General features: G+C 41.4%; 1 protein-coding gene across 2 annotated transcripts in view; it reads right to left on the bottom strand.

The window, feature by feature from the left end:
• Window positions 1-826: 826 nt before the first annotated feature.
• zswim6 (zinc finger, SWIM-type containing 6) overlaps window positions 827-26,258 on the bottom strand; it is a 75,200-nt gene continuing 49,768 nt past the window's right edge. For both annotated transcript variants that reach the window (XM_036594259.1, XM_036594260.1), the window contains exons 5-14: window positions 23,683-23,862; window positions 22,286-22,462; window positions 21,838-21,984; window positions 19,973-20,122; window positions 14,496-14,759; window positions 11,777-11,912; window positions 7,622-7,779; window positions 4,890-5,053; window positions 4,680-4,761; window positions 827-4,297 (exon numbers count right to left, since the gene is read on the bottom strand). In XM_036594259.1, the coding sequence (XP_036450152.1) occupies window positions 3,435-4,297; window positions 4,680-4,761; window positions 4,890-5,053; window positions 7,622-7,779; window positions 11,777-11,912; window positions 14,496-14,759; window positions 19,973-20,122; window positions 21,838-21,984; window positions 22,286-22,462; window positions 23,683-23,862 (2,321 nt within the window). In that variant the 3' untranslated portion in view covers window positions 827-3,434. The remainder of the gene's footprint in view (window positions 4,298-4,679; window positions 4,762-4,889; window positions 5,054-7,621; window positions 7,780-11,776; window positions 11,913-14,495; window positions 14,760-19,972; window positions 20,123-21,837; window positions 21,985-22,285; window positions 22,463-23,682; window positions 23,863-26,258) is intronic.

The following is a 26,258-nucleotide window of genomic DNA, read 5'->3' as shown; positions in this document are numbered from 1 at the left end:
TCTCTGCTATGTACCATCAGCAAATCGGGCTTCAATTTCTCGCCCGTGTAGGACCTCTGACTCTGTCTGGACTCTAGACTTTGTTTTAAATAGGAAAATAAAATTTATTGTTATAATTATGCAACTGTGCCCTGGAAGAGTGAATGCAGTGTACCTTTAAACCTCAGTGAAGGTAAACAACCAGACCTTAAGGACCATATGGTATCTTTGAGGGTTTTACATTTACATTGTAATGTGGGGGACATTTTTCTGACAGCATAAATGTTTTTCAAATGGTTATGGAAACAAACACCCTCAGAGCAAATGTTCCTCTCAAAAAACTAATTTTAATTAAAACAAAAAAAAATGTTGAATCATTAACAAGTTTATAAAACAGTGATTTAGTTACATAAATAAATTGATATCGGTGTATCAAATCTTAAATTCAACTTCATGAGCATGTTGACACGGGTGATGAAGTACAATCGTTTACCTTTTATAATAAATAAAATGGAGAACATGGTATTTCTGTTTCTAAACAAACAAACAAAAAAAGAGCTACAGACATACCTCTAAGGAAGGGAACAGGAGACACTCGACAACGCTTTGCACCAAAAAACATAGGAAAACTGCTTTTTAAAGCACAAGGTACAGAACCATCAGCTAGAAATAAAAAAAAAGACACTAAAAGTTGTAACCAAAGTTGGTTGGCTTTCATTTTAATGAACAAGGTTTGGTAAGTTAGAACTCCAGTTTGGTTATTTTAAAGCGTTAAGACAAGGCAAGAAAGAAGGCTGTTCTTGTTTGAGGAATTCTAGAGGAACGAAATCAAAATAATAATTAAAAAAAAAAAACGTAAAAAAAGGAAAGCGTTAAAAAAATGTCGAACAGTCAGACCTACACAGCAACTTTCTGTCCTGCACAAAGTCAAGATGTCAGCAGAATAGGCGTGTGTTATTGTGCATAAAAAACAAATACAAATGGAGCTTCTTCGTGACTCAATCGTCGTGGAAAGAGACGTGAATGTGGTCAGGCCGATATTACTGCGCACGCGAGTGTGTGTGTTTGCTCGGAACGTTAATTTACTAAAAGTTTCGGTTTCTGCTTGAATCTACATTTCTAGGCGCTTTTGAGGCACACGGGCCTGCGATTTGTTGCATTCCCCTATCTCTTAATGCTAAGGCTTGCTGCTCTGGTTTTTCGGAGTGACATCTAGCTGCTGCCCTGCAGACGAAGCCCCTGGCTGGGCAAATGCTCGGCTTGGGTAGAAATTAGCCCATTAGCTAGCGAGCTACTCAAGGTAGCTAGCAAGGTGAAGTGCTGGCAAACATTTGTTAATGCTAATAAACTGTTTCAGAGAAGGTACTCCGTAGTAAGCTAGCCACTTTCTATGGCTAGCTTGCTAACATGGTTGGGAGAGTGTGGCTACCCTTATCTTTTATCCTAAACCTTTCATTTTGAGGGAACAATTTACAGCAGCTAAGTGAAGGAAGTAACTAACCATAGCCATAACAGTACCTATTTTACTGTGTTAATGTGAATTACCTCACCATCACTTTAATCAACCCCAGAGTTAGCTAGCTAGCTGAAGTGCTGGTGAGGTAGTTCACAACACAGTTAGGTAAAAGTATGTTGGCACTAAAAACTATTTCAGAGGAGGTTTGCTCCAGGAACACAGTTACATAAAGCTGAATAACTTAAAATCACTCTTTCTGTGTTAGCTAGCTAGCTAGTGTGGTTGGGAGAGTGTCGCTAACCTTAGCTTTTCATCCTAAACCTTTCATTTTGAGGAAAGAATTTACAGTAGCTAACCTGGTTAGGGAAGTAACTAACCATAGCCCTAATCTTATCCATTTTACTCAGCATTAATGTGAATTACCTCACCAACACTTTAATCAACACCAGAGTTAGCTACCTAGCTAAAGTGCTGGTGAGGTAGTTCACAACACTGTTAGGTAAAAGTATGTTAGCACTAATAGAGTATTTCAGATTAGGTTTGCTCCAGGAACACAGTTATAAAGTTGAATAACTTAAAATCACCCTTTCTCTGTGTTAGCTAGCTAGCTAACGTGGTGGGGAGAGTGTCGCTAACCTTAGCCTTTCATTTTGTAGCTAACATAGTTGGGTAAGTAACTAACCATAGCCCTAACCTTATCCATTTTACCCAATGTTAATGAGATACCTCACCAACACTTTAGTTAAATAGCTAATTGGCTAAAATTCACACCAGCTGGGTCTTTTTCTGGCCAAACTGAGGCTTTGCTAGCCGATGGTTTGGTCTGTAGGGCGGCAACTGGATACTACTGTTTTTTCCGCTGCTCTATATTCACTGGTGCCCTGTACAGTTGGGTGTACACTGGATACATACATTTTGTATATACGTACAAAACACAAACCCCCGTTCGTGTATTTTTTTTTTTTTACCCCAATATAGCAGTTGGATCATGCAGTCGGATAAGGTGACTCTGCATAGGTACCCAGCGTACAAAAGTCCACTGTCCAATTCCAGCCCCCTGAAGCAAGGCGCACTTTTAGTCCCTCTGATATGTTTTTTTTTTTAAACCAAGGTACTGCAGCTTCAAGTATTTTGCATTACATAGAATATTCTTTTATAAATTAGTTAACGTATACATTTTTTTCAATATTCAGACATATACTATCATATATACAGTACAATAAAATGCTCTCATTCTTTTTTTCATGATCATTTTCTTTTTTTTTTTTCCTTTTTTTTCTTGAGAAATCCCTGAGAATGTATGTCGACAGTCGCTAAAGTTTCCACAAGCGCAAGCACAACGGGTTTTTTTTTTCTAGGTGTATCTGTGAGCATCTGTGTAATATGTGACATGCTTCTGGATGAACAGCACTGCAAAGCCACGTGATTAGCCTGGTACAAACAGAAGAGAAAGGAAAAAGAAAAAAAAATTACTACATGTCCCAAACTGGTTTTTAGTTGTTTTTCTTCGTATCCAACACTTCTTTAGTACACTGATAATGTGTGAATGGATTAGGAAGGAGTAAAGCTGGAGCCATACGAGGTACTTGTCACTTAGGATGGAGGTGCTCTGTTTGGTTTAAAGCCATTTTTCTTCTCTTTGAGGCTGTGAATGTTGACAGAGATATCTGGAGTGCTATGTGGGCTTTTGCCACTGGACAACATATACTCAGTGTAAACCAAAAAAAAATAATTTTTTTTTCTTTTTTCCCCTCTTATCGCTCTCACGCACTTCCATACAAATAAAGGGAAACACATAAAACTTCCACGACATGACAATTTTTTTTTCCTTTTTCGCGAACTAAATAAGTCTATACACATAATACCGGTGTGGCTCTTACTGTTTTTTTTGTTGTTTCATTTTCTGTTTTTTTCCCCTATTTTTTTTCCTCGTTGCTTTAATTTAGAAAGGATACAAAGGCAGACTCAAGTAAAAGGAGAAAAGAAGGAGATTTACGGCTTAACCGAACCTCTCTCGCACAAGCATCATCAGTTTCTTTTTGCCTTTGTATATCTGTTTTAGGTTGTCTATGAACTGTGTGAATTGGATGTGTCCGTCGTGCGCCATGAGGAACGTCTCTCGGGCTTTGCTCAGAAACTCGATGAACTCGCTGTAGTGGCGCGGGCTGATGTGAGTTAGCCGTGAGTGTGTGGTGTTGATGTACGCCCCAATTGTGGCATCCAGGAGCTGTCTTAGCGGGGCTTTGTCCAATGACATCAACTTCCCAGAGTTTCTGCGGCTGTGGAGTGCCACCATGCCAGGCGTGGTCAGCGTGCACCGCCGCAAAATGTCCGACAGCACGGTGGCACACTTCACGCTTTTGACCACTAGGGGGATGATGGCGGCCAGCTCGTTCTTGCCCAGCGAGTGGCTGAGCGCGCACGCCCAAAGCACGTCGTTGATAGCTGGGTGCGTGTCCTGGTTGTAGCTGAGGTTGAGGTGGGCCATGGCCAGGGTGGCCAGTTTGTAGGCCCGCATGGGGTAGCCACGGTGCTCCATGTAGCGTGCGATGGTGAACAGCTGCGTGTAGCTCATGCCCGTGGTGGCGGCATCCAGCACGATCTGGTAGGCCGTCTCGAAGGCGATGTGGTCCTTCTCGCAGAGTGTGAGGGCTGACAGGGCGCAGTTCTGTGGGTCCTTCATTGCACACTGCAGCGCCAATGTCCGCGCACTGTTGGCCAGGTTCTCCTGCTGGTGGCAGTCCAGGTGCAGCCGGACGATGGTGCTGTTTGACATGACTGTGGTAGCCACGATGCTGGTGGCCTCTGTGGGTGTGAAGAGGGTAAACCAGCTCTGCATGATGCTGTCCAGTGCGTAGACTCCTACAAAGAACCAGAATAGGAATTAGCCACCATGTCCAGACCAAGAGCAACAAACTGAAATTAGCAGTCGTCCAATCAAAAACTAGCTTTTAAAAGAATATTTCAGTAAAAAAACAAGCCAAGAATTGTTTGGTGTCCAAAGTATGCTTCTTTTGTTTTGCACAGGAGCTACAAGGCTAATGTAGCTAACCAGTAATAGAAGCTTACACCCCAATCACTGCTAAATCATCACACATTTCCCTCATACTGTATTGACCTGTTAAAATGAACGAAGTGTAGACAAAATTCAGGCTTCAGGAATTCTGCTAGTTCTGTTTTTAGCTATCTGTCCAGAGCTAACAGGACTGACACTAAGAAATGACACTAAGACGCTCTAACTTACCCACTTCTGTGGCACAAGTGACTAACCATCGTACCATCTCTCGTCTTCGCCAGTTCAGTGTTGAAAGCGTCATTCGCATAACCTTTTGGAGAAAGAGAGTGCGATATGATGGCAGTGACAAATGCAGGGGGAAAAACACCACAGAAAGAAAGGCATGGCATGACTAAGCAGAGGAGCCTTCGGTTGAGATTAGTGAGAGAGAGTGTTTACCTGAAGGCCCAGCTCCAGGGACACTTTCAGCAGAGTGATGTCAGGCAGGCTGTCCATGAGTGTGGCTATTTTAAAGGCATCCTGCGCTAGTTTAAAGATATGAGAGGACGAGTGTATGTTCTTCTGGATGGACTCTAATACTGTTTCCAACTTTCGAGCATCACCTAAAAGCAAAAGGGGACATAAATAAAATGTTTACCTCTCCAGGATGCTAATAAGGACTGAAAGGGTTGGGAAGGATTACAACGTGTTGTGGCAGGAGGACCAAACGATAGCATTTTCCAACAGAGAGTATCCATTACTGCAAATATTGTAGGTAGGCCTGTTCCAGTAACAGAATGTTCTTATTCAGATAACTGTGTGGAAACTGATCACAGATAAACTGTTCAGTTTTCCATGGCTTTGCTTTTTATTTGACAAAGATTAAGCTTCATCTCACATGCTATCCACTTCAGTGAGGGACACTCTCGAAATTACTGGGAAAAAAGTGTTGCTATAATTATTATTCTTATTAATTTTGTAAGCACATCTGCTGATTCTTCCTGAGGTGTTCAGAAGCATGAGCAAATGTACTTAGAGATATGACTACTACCTGTACTACAACTACTAATAGAAATCAAAGAAATGTAAGTATTTGTAAATGTAAGTAAAGAAAGACCAAAGAAATGTAAGTATTTTCTCAGTTAAAAAATCTGATAACCATTGTGTTATCTTAGCTTTAATGTTGTTTCAATATACAGGGTGATTCAAAAAAGATTCATCCAATTTCAAAGCGCCATATTTTTATAACCATGAGGCGCTAGGAACCAATCATATACCAATTAAAAGAGGGGTCACAGAGTTTCTGACAGTGAACCTCCAACAGCTCAGAGCATTCGTCAGTGGTACCAACAGTTCCTAGAAAAAGGTCAACAGCATCACCAGATTTCACGCTGAAATCAAAGTTGCTGAACTTTACCCTCCTCTGCTGTCACTGCAGACTGGCAGGGCTGCCTACAGAGCTCGACTAGTGGCCTGTTAATAAAGTAATGTTCTTTTTTATTTGAGGGTTGTCCCATTTCGTAGGAGAAGACTACCCCTTGTAACTCAGTTCCAAGAGGCAAAGTGACCCTCATAAAAAAAAGGGCAGGGGTAAAAGTAAGAAATGTGATTGGGCATTACTGTAGTAGTAGTAGTTTGTCATCATTACTTTTGCCATGAAAGTGTAACTTGTCAGTAAAAAAATTAACTCTGAATATTATTATCTGTAGTCACTTAGCTTAGCCTGACTGAAAGCTGAGAGAAAAAGTTTTTTCTGAGTCTCAAATCTGTTTTGCCTGATGTCTGTACCCTGACGCTGTGGTCTGAGGATGTCCTTGCACAGAGCGTCAAAATAGCACAGCTCAACAACTGTGTTTCTAGCCTTTCATCTATGTTAAGAATAAATGTGGTATTAATGTAGGACATCACCCAACATGTTTAAAAGCTCCACTGTGTTCCACCAGGGGGGGAATACTACCGTCTTGCATTGGTTTGCATGAAATCAATAATTAAATAAAGTGTTTTTTTATTTTTTATTTTTTAAATCAGCAATGAATCAGTTGTTGCCATCATGAGGGGCTGTCACAGGGTTGCTACCTCAGTTCTGTAAAATTCCTGGACACTCAATCAGTGGCTTGATCTTCTACATTCAGCAGACAGGTAGCTATGATCACAATGCAGTCCAAGATACATGTCAGTTCAGCTACACAACCTAATCTTCTCAGCTACTGCACGTGCTGCCTATCGCATAAACATTTCACCAACAGTGCACCTTTCCCAAACAACTGTTCCGAACTGAGGTTAATCTGAACTAATCAAACAAGAATCTCAAAAATAGCAACTTTGCAGGAGAAGGTAAGAACATACCTCTTACATTACTTTTCATGTAAGTACTTTTCATACATTACTTTTCATGTAAGTTAATGTAAATAGATTTTATTCCAAGCAATTCTGGAGCACGTGTATTGATCTATTCATCATGAAATATTCACACAATGTAAAGAGCAGATGCTGTGCTCAAATGATGTAGAAATATAATGCAGACGCTTTTTTCTAAACAGCGACGATATGAAAATGCTTGGATTCCAGAACATTTTGCCTCCAAGAAGATCTATTCACAGTGGAATTCAAACAGGCCCTGGCTATTTGAATTCCACTCTGATTTTAATTTCAAATCACTTGTCATTTCATCCTGTATGTAAGCAATGACCACTGACCATGTCCACTTTTCTTTCACTTTCTTTGACGTTTGAGGCGCCTCCTGCTGTTCAGATAGCAAGACACTAGACACACACACGCCTCTGCATAATCACCCAGTGAGTCAGCACTAGTGTCAAGCTACGGCAGCTGGTTTGATTATTCAGTGTGTACACACTGACACACACAAGAGTTAGGTCAAAGACACTGGGGTGATTTTAATCAGTGAGGGGTCAAGGTCTGCAGGAGATTTCAGGTTTATAGCTTTCAAAATAATTTCAAAAGTTACAATTACACCACCTTTCAAATTCTCATTTGCAATGACTGGGAAGCAAATTGCACTGTTTGTCATCTGGATTTGTAACTCAGTTTCGGAGGTAGCCAGAGACGGAAATTCAGTGGGGAAACCTGCGATTAAGAAAAGTGTCGTCTTCTGACAGTAATTGCAACTTAGGCTTGATTGATGGGTGTGCTGGCCAATGAGTTGTGTTCAGACAGTGTGGGAGGCATCTAACCTTTGGCTGCAGTGAGCATGGTGGAGGCCAGCTCACACTGTTGGGACTCGATGTGGCTGAGGGTGAACCATCGTGGGTAGCGGTTAGGAACAACGGATACTATATGGTGAGGCCGGGACATGTCACCGGAAGGAGCGGTGGATTCCAACACTGGTAATCTAAAGCAAAAAAACAAAACAAAATCAACAAAAACATCAAGTTACTCGCACAGAGGTGGCTTAAATTATCAGACACAAAATTTAGCTCCTCACACAAAGCTCCTCATACTAGGTTTTGAACAAAGAAAGGTCTAGAAGGTTATAATTCTCAGCATCAGTAATGATTTAGGGACTGTCCTAGGTCAACAGTACAAACCTCTAAGGGATATCTTTGCTTGTTCATACCAAGCTCATAATGCAGTGACTGTACACAAGCATGGTGATGCAGTGGTCTCATCAACTTTGTAGCCAGGGAGGATATCAGAACTCATCTCCCCAAGCTGGCTCGCTGGCTGATTAGACTTAATAAGCCCATCCTCTTTCCCTGTAAACACACTGGACTTCTTTAGGTATGAGGCCCTGAAGGCCAGGGTGGGGGAACAGCCTCTTCAGAACTGGTTTAATGAGCTCAAGTCTGAAATACATTTGAGTAAATCTTTGATTTCCTCTGTTACTTTTCAGTTTAGTTTTAAGATGAAGTCATTTGCAGCTATTTACATTATAGCTATAACGCTCTAAAATGCTCTCCCCCCCCCCACACAGCTAAGTGTTCTCAAACTTTTAGGCAATGTAGAAGACCGAAGACAGAATTATGATATTGACCAGTGGTAAACTTACCATCACTTTATACAAATGAAGTAAATTATGCATTTGTATATGTTGAATATTATTACTCACATACATGTATGTTTTTGTGGATCAAATAAGCAGATATGCTTTTGTCTATAAAATAGCCAAAACCAAGGCAGTAAAAGAACCAATCAGGTTCAAGTGCCCATATTGGGAGAGTTCCACACTTGGCTCTTGTCACCGTCTGAGGAAAATGCTGAACTTTTCACCTGCTCCAGAAAAATAGTGGCCCAGGCCCCTCGGCCCTGAAAGACCACGCTGTCCTTCTCCACGGTTATTACTGCGGATTTAAAACCCCGGCAAAACACGAGCCTGGAGGTGGCCTAGGGCACGGCTCTCGCACAAAGGGCCTGTCTCTTTAAGGAACCACTGCAGGGAGGCCGTTTGTTCGGACGCTCGCTGCATTTATCAAATATCGCTACAAGGGCAATAGGCGTAATTTGTTCTTGATCCACATCCAACTGGATATGTTCTGTTGCTTTAGGACCATGGTTAAGAGGATGTGTGGAGAACTCTCAAGTCCAAAATGAGAGTATGTTTTTCAGAGGCTTTTTTTATGCATGGATGTTTACATTTGACTGAAGCAGCCCAGATAGTGCCCTCTCCTTGGTAAATTGGCCATTAGTCGCAGGCTACTGCGCAGCTCCATATAAAAAACCTAGTTCTGAGACTCAAAAGGGTAAGGCTTTAAATACACTGGTCCCACGGGCTAAGAGGTTACAGTATGAAAATATAGCAAGGCCTGTACATTGTGCTATAAATCCTAATAAATTTGATTATGCTGTATATTTGGAACAGAGACAGACACAGGATTATCTGCATTGCACCCACAGAAGCACAGATGTATCACACCAAATGGTAAAGTATGCTGCTAATTTCCATCCAGGCTGCAAAAGGAAACATGGTATCTGGAGATCAGCACAGGTCTAAGCCAATTCAACAGAAAGCTGTTATTTGGACAGCAAGTTCTTTTTATAGAGCGAGTCGATACTGAGCCTAGGGCCGCAACCGTACCTAAATTTAGGTGGATCTTTGTTTGATTCAATTCACTTTGCACACTCATCCCCCGCTGCAAATCTGTGGTAAATATAATCCAATCACAATACAATATTGTTGGGGTTTGGTATTGGAGGTGTATTTGAGAGAGAAAACATCGAGTGACTGAATAACATCCACGGGGAATGAGGAAGCCGAGGAAAAGCAGCAAGCAGCCATTTTAGTTCGCACTTTATGATAATACCAGGATGGTGTTGATTGTTTCTTTTCATGTCTCTTCGACCCCTCGTAACTGTTGACAAATTTGCAGTAACAACTGAGCTGATGCTGAAAGGGGAATTTTATGTATCATTATTTTTTTTTTTAATTCCACATCATTACTTTATTGAGATGTAAAGTTAGTCAGAGGGGCTTGATGTGAAATGGTGCAGTGTAGACAAATTTACTGACTTACAAAGTATACATTTTGGGAACTGTTTTGCCTTACAACGCCCTGCATGTACATCTTAGATCAAAACATTATATCAAAACTACCGTAAAACAATGTCTAAGGCATCAGGCAGTAGATTCATAACCATTTCATGTAATAACAGGCATTAAACTTTTCAGACATCTGGTTCTTATCACAATCACTATGTACAATGCTGACTGGGTAGGTTTCTCCAGAATGGAGCACTTCACATCAAACCATTCTGAATGATTTTGCTTAAATCTAAATTATTTAAATTTTGGCTGATTCAGTGGTTTGTCTGGCAAATACTCCACTAATCACCAGCTTGTACTGTTGCTAGGACAGAAGGAACCAGACAAAAACTTCAGCAAACATCCACATAAACATGATTATGCACTATAAAACTTCACATATTTATTAGCAGTATTAATAAGAAGTATCGTTTCACTGCATATGAACATCAGGATGATGTAATCAGTCCATGTAGTGTTGCTGCATTTTCACACACCAACACGTACTAACACACTTCCAAACGGGAGTGTAAAATGAGACAGCGCCCAAATTAGACTTGACCCCACATAGTTATTCCCACTTTTTCTAAAACTAATTTTCAGTAGCAATGAATTATTTAGCAAGTTTTTTTTTTAGAAGGTGCTGTTTGATTAAACAATGTGACAGATCACTGCACCCACACGCAGACACTTCATGGTGGGGACAGAGTGAAAATAAGAGGTAGACAAAAGTTTGAGAGTGCATGCCGTTTTCTGTAAGTGTTGTGGACGTAAGGTTTTAGAAGTAGACCATAACTGATCAATCCCTTAAAAACCTGATTAAAATGCAGCTTCTTTGTGAATCAGCAGTGATCAAGCAGCAAAATGCATTACAATAAGATACATGGTTTGTTATTGTTATGTCCATTTCATTGTTTGGTTTGTCCTTTTTAAAAATTTCTCAATTGTCAAAATCAGTAGATTACTTCAGTAGGGAATCAGAAGGCCTAATGGGTTCTGTGAAATATTTGGTTCTTTTTCATTTAATATAAAATCATCAAATACATTACTGTAGTAATATTCTTATTCATTGTTATGTTTTGGTTGGAAACAAAGGGTTAAGTTCTTGAAATGCCCGATTGAGAATTATCAATCTTTTTTTTTCCTTCATGCTAGGCAAGTACATAAAGCAAAGCAAGCTCTCGTTTGTTAAGATTTTAGTAGCCAGCCTAAGGGGTCAGATTAAACACCAACGCATTTAGGAATTAACAGTGGAATCAATATTTTGATTTCAAATGGGTGGAACTTCACTCTATAATATTCATGTGAACTGCTTTTAGAATAGAACGACCTACAAGAAGCACCTTCCATAGAGGTGCTAGCAGAAATTAGCATTATCTAAGACCTATGTTTCAAACACAAGGCTCGTGGGCCAGATCAGGCCCGCGACACAGTCCTATCCGGCCCACAACATTTTCATTTTCTATTAATATTAACTTGTTTCACAATGCAATGCACTACAGTCCCCAGCATGCACTGCAACGTAATGTGCTCTAACTCTCCTACCCCAACAACAGTCTATGGGACACCGGTTACACCTCAGTTCTAACACAGTTACAGCACAAAGTCAATTAAAAATTTTATAAAAACATTTTTTTTCTCTGGCCCACAGATTTGTTGAGATTTTCTAACATGGCCCTTTCACTCGTTGAGTTTGACACCCCTGATTTAAGAGGTGTTCTTCCCCTTTGTTTTTTGACATTTATGGCCCACACTGAAAGCCCAGCTCCTAGCCATGGTTTGCCACTGGACTACCTTACTAATTTATTCGACAGGGACGGCCCTATTTAAGAGGAACAGTACTGTGCGTGTGTTTAGTGAAGGCACTCACCGCATTGCTCTCAGTGCAATTTTATATGCCAGTTCGGCATCATGAGGTAGGAGGGAGGTGAAGAGATACTTGGCAAACGTGTGCATTGGAACACTCTCTCTGTAGATGATTTCCCCCAAACCACTGTAGGGCCCACCTGTAGGGGGACAAAACAAACACACACAAAGACGCATTGAGTTGAGTATACACACACCCACTTACATACATACACAGTGTCTTTTTATAGTCCACTGAAGTATAGAAGCTGTCATCTGCATTTAATTACTACACACATTCAGTGTGCATTAAACAGTCACAGATTTGTGGGTTGAGTGTATTACGGACAAAATACTTATATTGCGATTCTATTGTATTCATATTGTAAAGTCTCATGTTTTGTTTTTCCTGTAGTCACACGGTCGTGAATGCAAGTCTCATGGGTTGTCATATTCCAAAAAATGTTGTGCAGTATTGTCACAGTAACAGCCAATACTGGGGTCTGCAACTGATTTAGACTGCACCACCCAGTGTTATTGGCCAATACAGCTCCCTACAATTAAAGACCAGATGACTGATATTGCATGCTGACATTAAAAAGGCTACCAAAACTAATTACGGTTTCAGAATCGTTACACCCCTACTTGACTGAAAAGAAATCGACCATAAAAATTTGTGATCTGTGCATCCCTAGTGTCAGAAGGTGCGTGTGAGAGAAAATTTGGGTCTGGTCTCCTGTTCTACCTCCAGACGAACTTGCACACCTCACTGGTATAACATGTGCAAGACATCAACATTACCTCCTCATTAAGGAAAAAAAAGAACCACACAGCCAACAACATCACTGCCTTTTCCCCCAAATCTGATTCAGACAGGCAGCAAAAAAAAAAAAAAGTCAACAAAAATTTGTTTTGGGAGAGAAAACGCATTCCCAGTTGTTCCATTTGGAGCAGAAACATGAAGCTGCCCTAAATGGACCGTACCGTTTCTGGGGTTGGTGTAGCATTGACGCTACTCTGCTTATGGCCCGCTTTACAGGCCCCCACTTCTCATCCTCAAACCAGATGCAACCACACGTCCACTTTCAAGTGCACCAGGGCCCTTTTTTCACACTTGCCTACAAAATAAACTGCCATGCCAGAAGCCTTATGTGAGGGCTTTGCTTGCTCTGTCATTAGATTATTTTCGACTGAGAGGGCTCAAACCACAGGCCACATCACACACGCACACACATCTGAACGCACCCATACACACACACACACACAGGCACTCACACTATAGGACATAATGGCTGCACATATAACGCCCCGATACACATAAACGCTGTATGGAAAATACAAAAGAGAAACAGTGTATGACATACCAGACACAAGCAACCAAGCTGAGACACAAATACTCTACTAAAAATACAAGCATGCACACAGCTGAGCATGGTAAGTGCATTACAGCGTGTCCTGGGCCCTGGCTCTCTGGGCCTCTCCCTCACTCATGCGTGTTTTCCTGTTTGCCTGTGCCCATGTGATGGCTCCTGGCGTGGGCCAAGAGGAGGGAGGGACGCAGCGGCCTCTTTATCAGTTTCCGTCATTCTTTCATAACAAGCCAGCGGTGCTCTGAGCCAGCCGGCCTGCAGTAGCCATTTTGCATTCTTTCCACGCCCGCTAGCAGCTCAGCAAACAGCCCTGCACGCTTTCGACTCTAGCAATGCTTTAGAACAGCTCAAAGAACAAGTGCATCATTGAGAACTGAGATGAAAAAAAACAATTCCTTAATAAACAAACAGTGTCATTTCTGTGGAATGAATTGGCAATATCGTGTAGCCTTGTCGGACTTGGAAATATGAAAGGTATTTGAATGATGAAGGAGGAGGGTGCTTTTACCCGTTCAGAAAAAGCTCCAGAGCCCCCGAGGCCTCGCAGGATTCCATCCTCTCACCCGCAGTTTTACAAAACAAAGCACTCAATCATGCCATGTTAAAGGAATGCTAACATTCCTATTGGAACTACAATACTGAGCAAATAAGGCTAGCTAAGGATTTTCTTGTGGACCAAAAAGCTTGGCCACGTAACCCTTTACCTCCTTAAAATGATAGTTCAGCAAAAAATCAAATTTGCACAATTTTCCTCTTCATCCCAAAGACAGATGATCAGCAAGGACAATGGTTTGCTTTTTAGTTTTGATACTTGAGCGACGGAGCTAATTAGCTAACAAGTAACGGAAGCATATACCCCAATTAGCAAGCAAACTGCACAGCGAAATCATCACACACTTGCCTTTTACAGATTCTGTAAAATGAGGGGAAATGTGTGAATGTTAACTGAACTGTTGCTTTAAATGGAAGCTTTCATTTTGCTAACCGTTACAAAACCTTTTTTGAGCTTTTCTCTCCATGTAATTTGACTAGCCAGCTAGCTCTCCCCATGACATGCTGTGAGGGTGAAGGCTAGCGCATGCTTCCTCCAAGACACGTGAAGCGCCACCACATCAGAGACAGAGGCCAATTATGCTCTCTTGGACTCCTGGCCACACATTGCTGTGGCATTACTGGGGATTAAACATGTGAAATATCCACTAATGTTTTTTTCAGTGTTGCATCTACCTTGTTCTTCAAAACTCATGAACAGTATGTTAAATGTATGTAAAATGAAAAAACAGAATGATGACTACCCTTCAGGTAAATCTCCCTTGCACTACACATGTTCTCGTTCAACACTAAGCAAACCTCTAGTGGCAACATCAAACTCACCCTCTAGCAGGAAGACAGCTTGCTTGCGGAAGATTTTGATGAGCGAGTCGTCCAGCTCCACCTCCTGCAGCTTGGCGATGAGGTGCTCCTCGTTGCGGCAGACCTTCTCCTGGGCGTACAGGCCGTCAGGCATGATCCTCTGCTGACCCAACCCCATCAGAGCCGTCTCCACCGCCAGGGCCAGGTAGGACTCGCCCTCCTCCAGAAAGCGCCGCGCCGAGGGAAACAGGTGCAGATCCGCATGCTTACTGGAGCTCATCGTGCCTGAGGGGGGGAGAAGTCAGGATGTTAATATAAGCATTAACTGGAGTAAAAGCGCTGACCTCATACTGCAAACTGATCGATGCTATTTATGGTAAACAGTGCAAAAGTTATCAACAATGTCTGAATTTAAAATGCACATTTTTCCTATCAGTATTTTCTATCAGAAACTATACTTGAACACTAAATTTTCAAAGCCAAAATAAATATTGTCCACTGATATTTTTAAAGCAAATGAATAACTGAAATATGTATAAGCATCTATAGCTGACATTTAACTACTAGAGAGACTGCTGATTGTGCCTTCAAACCTGTTTTTTAGCATATTATTCCACAAGAAGAATAGCCACTGGAAAATTGTGTGCAAGGACTGGTGGGCAATATGGCTAAAACATAATATTTAAAGAAAATTTCACATTACACAATATGTCACAATATTTATTTTCTCTGATATGTATAAAAGGCAAAAAAGAGCCAGTAGTGTCCCCTTAAAAATACTATCAAAAACTTTAAATAATAAAAAAGTACTGTGGAGCACTGATTGTAACCATGCAATTGGTCAGTGCTCTCAAAGTACTGATATTCATGATATGCTCAAAAAAAGCACAATGTGACAAATTAAGATGTAATTCATCATGATAACAATAAATATTGTCATATTGCACACACTGTGTGCAAGTATCATTTGTATAATCCAGAAAACTATCAAGAGGGATGAATAGTTTCAAAGGCACTGTATACAAACAGATCAAACCAAGACTTCCAGGAGACCAAGTCTGTTATGTCTGGCATAAACTAAATATAGCACTTTACAACAAGGACACATCATAATTCAAGCATATAGGTGGGAGAAGAAACTGGAATGTTTTCAGTTTGCCCCATCAGGACCTAAACTCCATTGAGATGATGTGGCAGGACCTGAAACAAGCAAACTTCAAAGCACTCACAGAGGCCTACTGCAGAGTTCAAACAGCTCTGTATGAAGAAGTGGGTCAGAAATCCACCATAGAGCTGGGAAACTGATCAATCACTACAGGAAGACACTAATAAAGTTAAAGACGGCAGTTACTTTGCTTTATGAGTAAGTATAACATTTTCTGTATTACGTTTAAGAGTCAGATTAATGGTCTAATAATATTCAATGTCAATTATGTAATGTATGTTGGTTCATTGCATGTGTTTTAGAAAGACTGGCTTAAACAGCTGAGCATCACTGGTTGCAAACAGCTACCTAACAAAAGCATAAGCCACAGTTTCTTATGATGCTCACTTTTTGGAGGTGCAACTTCAGTAATTAACAGTTGTTCTACAATCATTCGTAAAATGTGAGTGTTCCATCACCAGTTCACCTCCATGCTGAAACCTGCCTCGCAGGAGCTGGTGCCCGGCGTGGACGCATGGTAATGAGGCACTGGAGAGGATGGAGCTTTCCCTAATGAAGCAGCTCTCCTCTCTGCCAGGCCACTGGGCAAGGCACGCTCAATTACCCCTCTGAGCGAAAGGAAGCAATCCACTGGACTTGCAAATACACTGGAGCCGGGCAGGCTGGGCAGCGCACAGGTTACAAAATAACAAGAACAGCTGGAGAAAAGTATCTGAAATGCTGGGAGGGTGTTTTAAATGGGCTCATGGGGGGAGACAGGTAGAGAGAGAGAGAGAGAGAGAGAGAGAGAGAGAGAGAGAGAGAGAGAGAGAGAATGAGCAGAGACAGAGAAAGAGGAAGAGAACAAGCAAGCAGGAGAGAAGTAAGAAAAGAAAGTGAAAGAAACAAGAAGAGAAAGAGAGTGAGAGGAGAAAGAGTGTGAGAACACAAGACAGCATGAGAGAGTGCGAGAGACAGCAAATAGGATGAAGGAAAAGAAAGTAAGAGAAAGAGACAAAAAGAAAGCAAGCAGAAAGAAAGTGAGAGTAAGCAGGAGAGAGGCAGTGAAAGAAAGCAAGACAGAAAGAGGAAAAAGGAGAGGGAGAAAAGAGAAAAATGAGTAAGGTTGGTAGGTGAGAGAGATTAAAGAGAGAGATGAAAGAGACAGAGCAAGACAGCAAGCAGGAGGGTGATAGGAAAAGAAAGTAAGAACGTAAAAGAAAGAAAAAAGAAGAGAGAGAGGGAATGAAGAGATAAAGAGCAAGTAAGCCAAAAAGAGGCAAGAAAGGAAGAGGAGAGTGAGAAAGCAAGAGACCCAGAAGGTGAGTGACAGAGAGAAAGAAAAAAGAGAAAGGGGGAGAAGGGAAAAAAAAGTAAAAGACAAAAAAGGAGAGAGAGCCAAAAAAAGAAGACAGAAAGCGAGAATGTGCAAAAGGTAAGAGAGAGTAAGAGAGAAAGAGAGAAAGATGCTAAGCTGCAGCTCTTCACCCTCCACTGCTCTTCAGCTACATGGCCGTCAACTCCAGCGTTACCCTGAGCCTCTCTCAGAACGTCTTTGCCAGTTCAGCACCAAATCCACTCTTTTAATTGGCTGTGAAAGGCCGGCCTCGCGGGCTCCATGGAGACTCCGCCACTTCACTACTGTCATGACTGGCAAATGAGAGCAGAGGCTTCAGGCTGGCACTGAAATTAGGCATGAATCACCTGAGAGCCCTCCGCTAGGATCAGCTCCGCAGCAGAAGAGCAGGATGAGAGAGCAAATCCTTCTTAAACTACCCCACATTCACCCAGTACCAAACACACACATCATCAGATCAGCATGGGCTCCTCTCACAGCTCTGAGCTCCAGCGGGCATGATTACAACACTTTACGTACAGTTTATCCAGACTAAAAACTTTGGAGAGAGTTGTTTGAAGATGTAAACTGATGAATAAATCTGTTAACATGGAAAATTAATTTTGTACAGCTAAAAAATTGCTTTTATTTTATTTAATTTTATTATGAACTGACAACTGTTGCTATAAGTAAAGAAGTGAATCTGATTTCATAATGCATTTTCCCTCTGTAAAGTAAGTGAAACGTGGAATTAGTGGAGTGTTTTTTGCTTGATGACAGGTGGGGGTGGTGGGAGGTAGAGGAGAGACATATTATTGGATGATGTTTTAGAGATGAGCAGAAGTTATTACATTTTGATAATAAGTGATCAAAAATTGTACAAAAAATTCAAGAGTTATGGTGGGTGATAATTAAAATGTGTGTAATAGACACCTGAAGTGATGTAACAGAAAGACATTAATCCAAAGGGGATGGATCACTTGTGGGCTTCAGATGTAAGGTTTTATTTTCTCCTCTCACTCTCAAAGATAAATGCTTTCAGTACTGTTTATCTAATGGTGCCAGTTTTGGGGGTCTACCAGGCACAGTTGTTAGGAGTCCCGTTTTCTCTGTATCTTTAAATAATTTTTTTGCACTCAAGTTTTGAAAACTCCTGTTTTATTTCTCCACTTATTTTCCTTTGACTTTCCCCCTCATTATGCAAGTGGATTATCTAATATCTAATCTCCTCAGAAATGTCTCCAGATAAATGAACAGCTTGTACTTCATGATTGTTTAAGAAAAAAAAAACTGATTTCAAGTTTACTTTAATATTGCCGCTGACATGACTGAGCAGCTTGTATTAGGAACATTGTGTTGTTCAGGGTTCAAAATTTGGTGCAGCTGATCAGGTCAGGTCCAACTTGGGCAGATCTCGAGCTAAATTTGGTTTGGACCAACATTTTAAGCCTGTTCCTGTTCGTCCGGATCCTGTGGTCATATTACCGTTATCTTTACTGCGAGAATAAAGCGCTCTCAGACACAAGGTTCTAGATTATTCATTACCACCAATGCCAACTCATTTGGGGATAATTGCAAGCAGGATCATAATGTTTTAATGATGCCTCTTTGGACTCGGGCGGCTGACCCCGGGAGGGTTTAACATGCTAATCACGAACAAGGCACCCAGGCGTCACACACACACACATACACACACACACACACACACACCTTTAACACTTCCTCCCCCCTCCATACAACTAATAAACCAAGCTTCCACTTCAAAGCCAGGCGCAAAAAGACAGAACATTAACCAAACAATGCCTCAGGCTGAACAGCTAGATAAAGTGTAGAACAGTCTGGCTGTAAAGCCTTTACTAGTCCAGCAGACACACAGAGATGGGGTGGTATACAAGCTTTCCACTATGGAGGTGTGTGGTTATTATACATAGATATCTCTGTACATGTTTACTGTATTAGGTATTCTGATGATGCATCTGTAGTTTGTACAGTCACCAACTGTGAAGAAACTGACCAACTCCGATCTCTTTACAGAGGTGCTGATAGGAACCAGGAGCTGCAATATCTACAACACAAATGTACTCATTTTATTTACTAACTTACATGAGTCTTCTGAGTTTTAATATGGAACAATAATAATGGTAAAAATGGGGGGAAATTTACATGCTCCAAGTCACCTGGACAATCAGGTATAGCTAACATTTTATGCTTTTTGAATAGTATTCCTATTATCCAAATGCTAAAGCCAGTTAACATGCCCATCTCTACTTTTCACCAAACCCAGATTTACTTCAGAGGCCATGGAAACCCAGTAAAGCTTGACAGCCTTGTGCTCCATCCCATCTTGATCTGGGGCCTAGTGAGGACAGGAAGGGAGTGCTTGCACCCGTTGGACAATGCCAGCCAAGAAGTCGGCGAGGCCGAAGGCAGCAATAATGCGTAATTATGGTCCTGGGCACACGCTGATTGTGATACAGTCATCTCGCCAATCAAAGCTCATGAATAAGAGATGCAGAACAAAAAACATTAAAATTAAAAGGCATTAAAAATGTAGGAGGGAAGAATACAGTCACCAACTTCTATGCATGGATTAAAAGAGCCTCTTCAGTGTGGGTCACTCACACGCAGCAGTGTCTGAATGTGCACTGAACTGAAATACATGAGGGTTAATTGGAGGGGTGTCACTGACTGAGAGCGCAGACTACAGTCCTCCACTATAAAACCCTTATAAATAAATACTACAGTGGAATGACTCAGAAGTATGGGAGTTAAGCATGAATCTGTTATTATAACTTCTACAGGTTTAAGCCAGGACCAAGGTTTGTGATAAAGTAGCTGACAATCTTGACTGTCATTCAAAAGTTTAGATCACATTAGAATTATCAGAGTTATTGGATAATTAATAGAGAATATTAATTATTAGAGTCTCATGTCTCAGCAATCAAATAGGTTTCACAATGTGTGAACACTTGTGAACGTGTGTTTGTGTATCAGCTGTTCCTGAGAGAGTGTGTGTACCTGAGAAGTCCAGAAAGCCCCCCTGTGAGCTCTCCTCATCGCTCCGCCCCGTCTCCATCAGGGTGCTGAAGAGGGTCCCAATGGGGTCCAATGGGTGACCCACCCACCCCTCCAGATTAGTGATGGAGGTCATCCCTTTATGAAGCAGGTCTAAGAGAGAGAGAGAGAGAGAAAGAGAGAAAGAGAGAGAGAGAGAGAGAGAGAGAGAGAGAGAGAGAGAGAGAAAGAAAGAGGACAGAAGAGAGATAGAGAAATAGAGAGAGAAGAAAAAAAGAGAAAGAGCATGAGCAAAATTGAGAGAGAGGGAGAAAAGAGAGTGAGAGAGATATTGTTAACAGAGAGTACTACAGGGTCAGGAGTTCTTTCATTGTGCAGCATACAGACTCATGTGCTTTCAGGTCCAGTGCTGTCTGTACTCTTCTGATGTTACATGTCAAAGCTTCATTAAAGAATGTGCGCGTGTGAAAACGCAAGTCATAACTTAAGCTCTTCACTCTGGATGGGCAGCTGGAGAGAATTTTTCATATCTAGCACATGTGACCTTCTGCCAGACTTCTCTTTTGTACGAGAGGAGAATTGCAGACACCTGAGAGGCGCGAACGTGTGCGTTTCTGCAGCTCCTGTGTAAATCACTGCAACGGCACTTTACATTCAGGCCCAGGGCTGGCCACCGAGCCGCTTCATTTGAATGTGAATCGTGCTCGGGCACTAGTCCCACAACAGGTAGTCATTTACATTTAAATGCAGTTGACCCCAGCCATACTGGGCATGAGTGGACATTTAGCTTCAGAACAGAGTGAAGGGCTAAGTCTGCAATGGTGTTCTGCAAATAGGCACATTCACTCAAACACATACTTGTTTATATGTATCTACACACACAATCAAAAAGAATGACTGCTAACCCATTGCTGAGATCAGAGGGTATTTCTCAGCACATGTCTGCTGAGATCATGATATTACCAAGCTGTAAGTCTATCACTTGCTTCCTTGGAGTCATTACATCTTTTCAAACTGCTCATGTGAGTAGTCAGCTCAACACGCTTGGAGGAGAACACTTAACACTGCCAATTCTGTTACATCAGCTAACAGACGCCCACACTGGCTAGGCTAGCATCGTGCTGAGTGATGGGAGAGAAGGAGGGCCAGCCTACCCATCCACAGAGAGCGAGGCCAAATATGCTCTCATGGACACCCGGCTATGGACAGCTGTGGGATCTGCAGGGATCAAATTCGCGATCTCCTGATGACAGGGCCAATGCTAAGACCAGTGTTCACCTACTTTTATGTTAGTGGTTTTCTATTCCAGGTCTGCCCTGCGCAGTTTAGCGTAGAGGTCTTCAAAACTGGACCCTTAATCAAGTCTTGGATTTTGTAATCGCAAGTAGTTACCTGGACTGTTGATGCAACAGACTGGCCACCCAGTGTCACCCATCAGTGGTTTAAAAAAGGTCTAAAAAACTGGATTCAAGGTTCAGATTTGAAAACCTCTGGCTTTGTTGAATCAAATGTGTGTGACAAGAGTACAAACAAAATTCAAGCATCAAGCTGGCTGCTACTACTGTTTTTAGCTGTTGCCAATTTTTATAGAAACAGTATGTCACCGTGTCAGAAAGCACATAAGCAAGTGTACTAAACAAGAAGCAACAGAGACAAGCAAGTGATGATTTAGGTGTACAGTTTGCTCAATTCATATAGGCTTCCATCACTTATGAGCCTAGTAATTCTGAAGGAGTAATCCTTAGATGCCAAACATACCTGGCTGACTGCCTACATTTGGGGTATTTGGGGGAAAATCACTGAAATGAAACTACTGCTGTAAGCAATGCTAGCGATGAATCGATGAATCACAGCACGTGTCGACTCACCTTTCTTGTGGTTCCGGAAGAGCTCCAGCTGCTTCTGCTGCTGCCGGCGCAGGGTGTTAACAATGGCGATGGCCAGTCGCAGTGCCTCCCGCGGGTAACCGTGGGACCTCAGTGCATCCACCCTGGCGCAGGCTGTTGGGACGTGCTCTGTACAGGCACAAAAGCAAAACTTTCAACAAACTTCAATTAAAATGTTCCACATCCTCAAATACAACCAGAAAGCACAACCTTCATTGCTCAGAAAAGTCATCTGCGTTGGTGAGGGATTAATAAATAAATTTTCTTTTTTGTTCCTTTTCTGCTTTTTGTCTTACAGGGCCTGAAAAACACAATTCACTTCTCCTATTTTACCTTAACTTGTCCTCTTTTTTTGTTGATGCTATAGAAAACAGCAGACAAAGGAGCAAGTCAGCACAGATGTCTTTTTTTCCCTACTCGAGCCACTTACCGTGCCACAAGGGCCAACCGCGGGAGTCAAAGAGCGAATTTTCAGTGTTGTCATGGTAACAGTAGTTGGTATAGAGGTCGTCGCTGATAATGTGCTGCAAGTGGCTGTCCTGCCAGTGGAGATCGCACGCCTCGATGGCCCGCGTGAACACTGTCCGGTGTGGCCGGGTGCCTGAATCTGAGAAAGGGGGAGAAGGGAGGAGAGCAGAGGGATGAGTGTAAATGGAATGCCATGGTTGTTCTCAATAGGGCTAATCAGCCAACAAAAGCCTGTCTATGGAAAAAAGCAAAATGTGCTGATTGCGTAAAAGCAAAAGTGCTCTAGAATGCTCAGTAATGTTCATATAACCTGACAGATTGCAGTACACTACAAGAAGCAATGGGGGCAGTATGACTTCTATTGTTTTGCACCATAAAAGAAGAAAATGTTTATCGAACAGACAGATTTTGGAGTGATTAGGACCGGGAAAAGTGAGACGAAAACAGCAAAAAAGCAGTACAGTCTGATTAATCAATTAATTAATGAGCAATATGGTTTTATAAATCAAATAAATGGTAATGATATACTACTGTTTAAAAGTTTGAAATCATGTTTAAGATTAATAATTCATTATTTTATATACCATAACAACTACAGATACAATACAGACTGAAATACTCTATTATATACAATAGCAACTTTTACAGACATTTATCTGCCATCGTACTAGTTTTACATAAGTTATACAAATATATAAATGACAATACTGGCTCCCACAATGCTGATACTGCAGAAGGCTGAACGCAAACGAGCCTATAACCAATCACATTTTTTTTTTACTATGGTCTGTCAAGATCTTGACTAACCACAGTTCGAGATGAGTGTTTCTGTCGGTGTTCTGATGAATCAAGTTTTTCATGTAATGTAAAAAAAATGATTATTTTGGTCAAAATAATACAAACCACTAACCACAGCTGGTTGACAAAAATATCCTAAACAGAGTAACAGCGCCCTGTAATACCATTCATGTCACTATATCTATACCCCCGGCATAGGAACCATTCAAAAAACCCTTTAGAAAAGCACTGCCGTCGAAACATCATTTGTCTGTAATTACAGCACAGTAGCACTGAATATTTATAGCAAAATACCCAATAAAAAATTCTCAGCCCATATAGAAGCACCAGCTGATCAAATACTTTCAACAGAGCCTCTTCCATCAATTCTGCCCAGAGTTATGATTTGCAAAGTAAGGACGAAGGCCGGAGAGGAGAAGGGTCGTGAGTGGAGATGTCATTAGGTCCATTCCATTAGTTGCACAAAGCCCAATAAAAAGGGGAGCTGGGAGGCTGCAGGGTGGCACAGTTGATTAAAAGAGCGACTCCCCCCTCCACCACCCCAAACACATTCAGACTCACCTTGGTTGCCGTGTGCACCCTGAGGCAAAGCGTTGGTTAAATTGGGCAGCTCGTTGCCGTGGTTACCGTCCTCCCAGGGGCACACGTCCACGCCGTTCCACTTCTTGAGCTGCCGGAGCCAGGCAGCCTTCTGCTCGGCCTTGCAGTGAGGATTCAGCACGATGCACATCCACAAGGCACCTGGGGAACGGAGCAGAGGAGAGGCGTGGTTAAACACACTGGTATGATGAGAGAGAGAGAGAGAGAAACAGAGAGAGGGAGGAGTGGTGGTGGAGAACTTTCTCCACCCCACACTATGGTCTTCCCACAGTGCAGTTAGCATAATGCTAACACAACAGAATATTATATATGTTAGCTTCACACTTAATTGTATATCATTCAACTATGTAAGCAAGTATAATTGTCAACTTGACGTGGTTTGAGGCAAGTATGTGATGATTTTGCATAGGGCTAATTGTTGTACATTACCTTTCACTACTTATTAGCCTTGTAGCTCCAGCGCAAAACTAAAGAAGCAAACTCTGAAGACACCAAACATGTCTCAGCTGATCAGCTACATTTGAAGTAAGAGGAAAATCATGTAGGTTCTAATCATGCGCAGGCAAGAGAACCTCTTCCTTCAGAACTGTTCTTCCTGCAATAAACGACCCTCAAATGCATCAGTAATACTGTGTAATTGTCCAGATCACATTGCAATACAAGGTCTTCTTCGTCTTTGCACATTCATACGTTTTATACCTCTAATAATTATATCTACCATATCTACATTACCCTTGGAAAATTTGGAATAAATGTTTTCAATAATATAAAACTAATTGTGTTATGGATACATTCATAAGAGGATTCTATTAGGATATGTGTATATATTAGCCTTACAAGGAAATGCATGATATGGTCATGAGAATGTCTGGGGACAACAGTGCAAAATTTTAAGCTAAAAGTGGGTGAGACCATAGACTTATTAGGGTGGGATTTGCCACCAGTATGAAAAGTGTTCTATAAATAAAGATTAGTATTATTATTATTATTATTATTATTATTATTATTGTTAGTTGGGGTGATAGTGTGCTCTTCAACACTGACAAGCCTGTTGTTAACCCACGGATATAAAGTCAGTTAACATGGCTGAAATCCCCCCCCAAAAACCACCAGTTAAGCAAAAAAAAAAAAATAAAAGAAACGTGTTTTCTTGTTATGAGAACACTTCTGGACCCGTGGGACTAATATTCCATAGGTTTAAACACAAAAGGTAGGAAGAAATTTTTTGATGATGAATAGAGCTGTAGATGATTCCATAATGATTGAGAAAGCTGTAGAGCAGAGGTGGGCAATCCTTGTCCTGAAGATCTACCACGCTGCAGAATCTAGCTTCAACCCTAATCTAACACATCTGATCCAGATAATGAAGGCAATCTAGGAGTGTCTGGATATTAGAACTAGGCATTTAACTCTCCACAGTGTTATATCTCCAGGACCAGGATTGGAAACCCCTGCTGTAGAGAATTAAAACCGAATTTACAATTAAATTTATATAATTTTTAAAAAGTAGTGACTAAATCACAATGATCAAATAGCTACTCATAGTAACTTGAATGTGACAAGAAACAACCATGAACAGATGAAGTGTCTTATTTATTAACAATATTTTCTTCCATAGCAACAACTTGTTCTAATAAAACAGCAGTTTACATTTGAATGTCTACCTTAGAATGTCAATCTACACTGCAAAAGCTACCACTGAATAATAATGTTTCATATTGAACCTCAGTTAATACTCTTGCACATATGTGACACACATGCACTCAAGAAAAAATTCCCTGTACGTTTAACAAACCTAGCATAATAGAGCTTATCAGAAGCTTTATCAGGCCACCGACCTCCACGCTAAGAAACAATGAAAATGTGCTGCATTTCCATATGCTTACTCTAAATCATAACTGATGTTCCATTCTCGATCTGATTGTTGGAAGAAAAAAAAGCAAGCCTCATACGATGCCCAAGCACGAGGCTAGACAAGTCCTGTTAAGGCTCCCAGACGAGAAGCTGCAAACACCCCGTCCAAAGCTTCATTACTTTAGACAGACAAACAAAGAAATAGGTCAGCTGACTGCTCGAATAAGTCTGGTCACCTTTCACAGGGACAAATGGCCTAGGAGGGGCACGTACCTTTATACAGCTAATGCTAAAGCTGAAGCTAAAGCATTAAAGCTAAATACCCCTTGCCGTTCCCGGTTTGTTCCGATGCTAAACATGCAAATCTATGCTGTGCTAATTTCCCGTCCTGGCATAATTGGCGCCAGTCTTTTGTGTGTATTCTCTGAAGGGTCCCGAGGCCTGACAAACAGTGATTGATTCTTTTAAAAGGGGTCAATTAGAGACAATGGTGGTAGGAGTCTGCGTTCTGCTGAAGCACAGCCAAAATGAACAACGCCTTTGAAAATTCATATGGACTTCATGCATTAATGTACTGTCACAGTTATATCAAAACCTCCCCCCCCTCCGTTTTATGTTTACAGCATTTGAAAATGGCAGCTGCCCTTTACATTTCGCGGACATTTTATGATGACTGGACCAAT

Source organism: Colossoma macropomum, unplaced genomic scaffold, assembly GCF_904425465.1.
Source record: "Colossoma macropomum unplaced genomic scaffold, Colossoma_macropomum, whole genome shotgun sequence".
Taxonomy (NCBI): Eukaryota; Metazoa; Chordata; class Actinopteri; order Characiformes; family Serrasalmidae; genus Colossoma; species Colossoma macropomum.
The sequence above is the reverse complement of the archived record's forward strand: the minus strand, read 5'-3'. Positions and strand labels throughout refer to the sequence as shown.